Raw genomic sequence first — 6,154 nt, 5'->3', positions numbered from 1 at the left:
AGGGAGACAAAGGAGATATGGGAGGGCAGGGGGAGCCTGGGGTAGCTGGACCGCAAGGCATCAAGGGAGAAGTGGGGTCGAAAGGGGAGGTGGGAGAAAAGGGTGCGACTGGAGCAGGGGAGAAGGGTCTGAAAGGGGATACGGGTGAGAAGGGAGATGCTGGGACGGAGGGCGTTAAGGGGGGAATGGGTGAGAAGGGAGAGATTGGCCTAAAAGGTGATGCTGGGGAGAAGGGAGATCTTGGCACACCAGGGGTTAATGGAACAGCTGGTGCTAAGGGTGAGCAAGGCGAGAAGGGGATCACGGGAGCGAAGGGGGACACCGGGGTACAAGGGCAGAAGGGCGAAGAAGGGGTTAAGGGGGAACCGGGGGAGAAGGGCGACGTCGGGGAGAAGGGTGAAGCAGGGGTTTCTGGGGCGACTGGACAGAAGGGTGACAAGGGGGATGCGGGAGAACCTGGAGTTAACGGGACTAATGGTGACCCAGGGGTTAAAGGAGAGACCGGAATTGCCGGAGTGAAAGGCGACAAGGGTGAACTTGGGGTACAAGGCATCCAGGGGGTAACCGGTCTGAAGGGGGATAGGGGGGATGTGGGTGAAAAGGGGGATACCAGACAGGGTGAGAAGGGGGTCCCAGGGGAGGTGGGTTCTCCTGGGGTAAAGGGGGACACGGGACAGAAAGGTGAAGCCGGAGCTAAGGGAGAGCCAGGGGAGACGGGTGCGCAGGGGGCGGCTGGGCTGGCGGGACCGAAAGGGGACAAGGGAGACCCCGGTCAGAAGGGAGAGCCGGCATAGGCTCTGATTTTTAATAGCAGAATTAAGAAGAATGTATTTTAAACTATAGCTAGAGGCAACATTTCATAATTGCAGTTTGTCGCTTTTAAATCATTGAATATGAGAAAGTACTGTTAATGGCAAAGCGTTTGACTCAAAGCAAGGACATTCAGTTACAAAACGTACTGGTTCAAAGTCAGACCTTGTATAAACGCCACTTGCCGATTAAGCTACCTATTGCAACGAAGGGATTGGAAGCATCATTACTAGTATCATTTTTGACATATTTACGTTGATGGTAGGCGTAATCATTTGATCAAAAACCCTTGCATTTTTTTTCAAAATCACAAGTCGTTCCTGAAAATTTCACGAAAATACACAAGTTCACGAAAATACACAGCAAAAAACTGAGAAACTTTTAAAAGGCATCCAATGCGATTTTAGAGCGGCAAAACTGGATGAGGCAATTTTCATGATATTGACACATACTGCCCTACATTAGCACATTTCAATCAGTATTTCATACTTAAGACATTTAAATCTGCAGAAACAAGCCCCAAGATGAGGTCTTTATTTTATGGGTGGTACCCTGAAAATCAGCCAAGGGCCCTTCCAGTAACCATTTTCCGTCAGAATTTTATGTATTTTTGTTCCAAGAGGGTCAATGCACATTGGGATAGTGTGGTTTTAACTCTGTATGTAGATAAATGACTAGAATATTGGCTTTGAAAAATCGGGCTGCCAAGTCCTAAAATTTAAAACTGCACTGGATGCCATGATGTACATATAAGCGCTGTTAAAAACTTGTATATCAACATCATACAAAGATGTTGACATGACTGTTCAGGTTTGCCCTCCAAGCCCGAAGGCACGGCTATTGTTTATGTGTTATAAAGTCACTGATCCTTCTGACAGTTCTGTAAAGCCCCGCGGCCCAGCTCTATTCAGCCGGGGAGTGGCGACAGACTAACCGGGCTCAGGGTCGCGACGCTGCGTCTGAGACGGGGTTTACAGGAAATCCGTCAGAAGTGGTGGGACAAAATAACAAAACAACAAAGGAGTCATTCAAATGCTGAAACGCCTCTAAGGCCACACCAAATTAATTTCTTGGTTAACGGATTTTTCTAGAAAAATAATGGAGCGGGCGGGCGAAAAAAAAATAAAAACAGGCCTAGGCATCCTGTTATGGCCCAAAATGGTACGATAGGAGCCATGAAGTCAACACACCAGGCTGGTTCAAAATTTGAACTTTTGATGATACCATTGCATTGAAAGATGGAAAACTGTAACAACTAGGATGAAAAGGACTGTTTTCAACTGTTCAGGGCAAAGCATTTGCAGTTGATTCTGAATTTTTATCTTTATTTGCAAATCAGAAAAAAATGAAGCGGGCGAATCCGTTAACCAATAAATTAAATTGGTGTGGCCTAAACTACATATTGCATAGTATATGTAATCTCGAATATGTCAAACACGATTTTGAAATATTATACTAATAGAGATATACTTCTTTGTTATGTTTCCCAGTGTTTCTAATTTTTGTACCCATGTTATGTTATCTATGGATTTTGGCCTGGTTTTACATGTTGTATCGTTTTCTCGTTCACTGGATTCCCTTGAAAGTCGGCAAAGAATAGCTGTAGGGGCAAGTCAGTTGTCTTATGATGTAATAAATAAATAAATACTCTTGTCAACAGCAATAAATATAAATGAACCAAATTGACGTAGGACACGATATGCTAGTACATGTAACAACAAAATACGTTAACCATCATTTTCAGTACTTAGTATATAATATATACAAAGACTGTACAAGTATATACTATAATCCATTACTACGTGGTCTTTTGTATAGTAATTCAGTTATTGTTGTTTAGAGTTTAAAATAGAAGTTGACATTCCTCGCATCTTATACAAAGCTATATCGTCATCCTTGTTTTACTATTATTAGCCCACAGCAAGTAGATTTTATGGATGACATCCTCCGCAGACTACAAATCTAATGCGAGCGGGCGAAAAAAACAAGACGGGCCGAAAAAACAAGGTTCCTACATTTCAAAATTTTGACCCAATCATTGTACAAATGGTTTTGATTCAGTAGGAACATTACATATACACAGCCAGCATCACATATCACTGCATCAAAGTAAGAAACAAAACATTAGATCAGAGCCTTTTCTTGTCTCCTCTCTTCATATAGTTATCTACCATCCACCTTCCGGCATGGCAACAGACATCTTTGTCCATTTTCGGCATGTTGACCACTGTCAGAGGGCAACAAAATTCCTTTTTTTCCAAAATCAGGCGAAAATTAATGCACGCGCTCATGTCATCCATGAAAATTACTTGCTGTGGCCTTACTATATTACAAGTACGCATTCAGTATGTATATTGACATTATTAATTTCAATGATGTTGATAAATAGCGTCCATCCTAGTTTGGCAGACAACGGACGTTCGTGAGTCAAATTAAGAGCCGTATCTGGAACAGTAAATCGTGGCATCTCCGTTTTTTGAAGTCGTTCCAATCGTGGATTAAGTTAGAACTCCCGGCTAGGCTGACACAAAGGCTGCATTCCTCATGTGCTATATGTATGTGAAAGAATTTGTAAATATTGTAATGCAAAGGCCGTGGAAAACGAAATACACTTTATCTCAAATTATTCCTTTCATAGCAACGCTCGAAATGAGTTAACTATTCAAACTTCTACAATTTATCCCAATTTTACTAACTTACAGACAAAGAAAAAAACTATTCTTCTTTTAACTTCCCAAAACCCACTAATTTTGGAAAAGGTGGGACATTACGTCTTCCATGGTCTAAAAAAAGAGAGGTCAAACCCCTTAGACATAGTTTTAGACATAGCTATAGCTCAAGACAACTACCTTTTATCGTGTAGATTTTAGTTATTTTATACTACGTTTCATCGTTCTTTTATGTTTGTAATTTGCAATTAGCCCCCCGGTCACGAATTTGCAATAAACTTCTCTATATGGTTTGAGTTTTTCCATGGTTTTTCTCGATGAAAATAAGGATTCGAAATTCATTTGTGATTCTTTTTTTGTTCTTGTAGTTTTTATTTGGCCTTAACAAACTATTGAATGACGTTTACGTTCATTCTGTCTTTTTCTATGTCTTTGTAATCAAATTTTCAGAACTCATGATCGCTCATGTCAGAATTATGCACCAGTAGTTGCTATACTTTTGTCCCTTGTACAATTTTTTTACAATAAGGTATACGTAATTCTTAAATCCCTCTGGCAAATGTGTAGTAAAATTGGCCACCTTAAACCTAAATATATTCGACAACAGCTGCCCAAATTCAATAACATGTTAATACAGGAAAGATTAACCTCGTGTGATCTCCCTTTGTGTACTACAAACTGCGTTAGAGCCCTCTACCTTTCACACTAAGGCCACACATACTTAATTTTATGGATGGCATCCTCTGAAGACCCCCAAATTAGTGCGCGCGGGCGAAAAAAAAAGAAAAATCCGGCCAAAAATAAAAATGATACTAAACCACAGGAATTCAAAGCTGGTATTGTGAATTTACGGCAGTACTTAGCGACATATACGACAAGTCGGCACATGCTGGCTTTGTGCGGAATGTATGAATCGTCACTGTACGTATGTACTGAGTTCAAGTTGAGTCGTTGAGCTTCGGTAGCCTAGCTGTCATCCTCCAGAGTTACAACAGGTTTCGTATTGTAGCTAACTACCATGGACTACCCAGGCCGAGAGCCAGGCCAAAGCCTCGGAGGACGTTATCTTTTTTTTTTAGGACAGGCGAAAATCAATGCTCTCGCGGATGTCATCCATAAAATTAAATCGGTGTGGCCTTAGCACCCAGAAGAATGTCGTCTTTCAGCGTACAGCAATCACACTCTTTACCGCACTTAAGCCGTCAATTCGTCAAGATGGAGTGATATGTTCATGGACGACTGTTCCATTGTGAGAGTTATTATCAATATCCACGTTCTACAAAGGGCGGTTCTGTTTGCTTAGAGCGCTTTACGCCGTGCTGACAGTCGAACAAAAGGCTGTGCGAACACGTGGTGTTGGTGCCTGTGTCGGCAGTATTAGTGACACAGGGGCTAGTGAATTGAGTAGCCTTGTCAGAATTCTCTACAGGCTCGCTAGGAAGTGTTGTACCGACCTCAGTCCTACTATGTATATATAGCCTCCAAAGCATGCCAAAAACTGGGGGTTTCGGGGGTCTTCATGGTCTTTGGGAGATTTTATGTGCTATTTTCTGATGCATATACTTAGACAACATAGCCGGCCTGGTTGAATTACCCCCGTTTTTTTTTATAGAACTGGGCTGATCAGAAAACAGCCGAAGACCACCAAACCCCAGTTCTATAAGCCTGCTACGGGGGCTAATCAGAAAACAGCCGAAGACCACCAAACCCCCAGTTCTATAAGCCTGCTACGGAGACTAAAGTATATATAGCCTCTCCTGACATGTTAGATCTTTCCAGACGGGTCTTTTTAATCATTTCCTTCCTGGCGAACTACTCGAAACCGACCCCGAAAAAAAACGTGCACTTCTGGACTTCGGCAGGCGGGAGGTACTCCCAGTAGCACCGTAGAGATACCAGGCAGCCTACGGTGGCCTGGCTGCCAGGCTAAGAGTGTGAGCGAAGTGCGGGGTTACGGGTTCGAGTCCCGGTAGATTTGGAACACATGCAGTGGCGGTCCCGGGTCGGTAGCTGAGGGCAGGTAGGGCCGTGGGGGTTCGGAGCAGGCGACGGTGTTTAGGAACGGCGAGGTTTTATCGTTCACAGCCTCTCAATCTTTCCAATTAAACTGCGTCGTTCTTCAACACGTGAAGGCAGGTCGGGGTTGGTGTGAGTAGCGAGACTCCACGACAGCGTCTCACACAACAACAACTCAGCGAGGAAGGAAGGGACTTGAAAAGGCATCCGCACAAGAAACGGTGAGGGCTTAATGATTCCAGCTTTTGTGTCATATCATAACTTGATTTTTTTTCCCTGAAACGAACTCATTCTGACAGTATACTGCCGTAAATCGCAGGTCAGCAAGAAAGTATAGTGTACGTGATAGTTTCACTATTTCATCTGTTCTCTGCAGTTAGCTCTGAGCGATGGCCGTAAAGCCCTGGTCACAACCCGCCGTACGTGCTTTTTGTCCGTACGTTTTTTGGGAGGCTAATTAACGTCTGCTACGTTTTTTTCTGAAAACGTGGGGAAGGAGTGGCGTCGACGCACGTCACTCGCACGTCACTCGCACGGTTGCGCAAGGTGTAAGAGTGTAATCTACACGCCACGTCTTACTTTCCAAGCAGAGGTTTGGGTTTTGGGGTTATTATGGGTTCACCACACCACGAAGTGGTGTGGTGAAACCATATTGCTTT

At 43.5% G+C, this 6,154-nt stretch overlaps 2 protein-coding genes across 2 annotated transcripts in view; both read left to right on the top strand.

The window, feature by feature from the left end:
• The first annotated feature begins 17 nt into the window (after positions 1 to 17).
• On the top strand, positions 18 to 794 carry LOC109479732 (collagen alpha-1(XIII) chain-like). The gene has a single exon (XM_019781721.1). It carries the CDS (start codon positions 18 to 20, stop codon positions 792 to 794), a length of 777 nt encoding a protein of 258 aa, XP_019637280.1.
• Positions 795 to 5,342: 4,548 nt separating this feature from the next.
• The window catches only part of LOC109479731 (neuroblastoma suppressor of tumorigenicity 1-like), a 14,931-nt gene continuing 14,119 nt past the window's right edge, over positions 5,343 to 6,154 (top strand). Inside the window, exon 1 of the mRNA XM_019781720.1 lies at positions 5,343 to 5,716. The gene's annotated coding sequence lies outside the window, so the exon portion shown is untranslated. The remainder of the gene's footprint in view (positions 5,717 to 6,154) is intronic.

The sequence above is a fragment of the Branchiostoma belcheri genome, unplaced genomic scaffold (assembly GCF_001625305.1).
Source record: "Branchiostoma belcheri isolate BF01 breed outbred unplaced genomic scaffold, Haploidv18h27 scaffold5, whole genome shotgun sequence".
Lineage (NCBI taxonomy): Eukaryota > Metazoa > Chordata > Leptocardii > Amphioxiformes > Branchiostomatidae > Branchiostoma > Branchiostoma belcheri.
The sequence above is the reverse complement of the archived record's forward strand: the minus strand, read 5'-3'. Positions and strand labels throughout refer to the sequence as shown.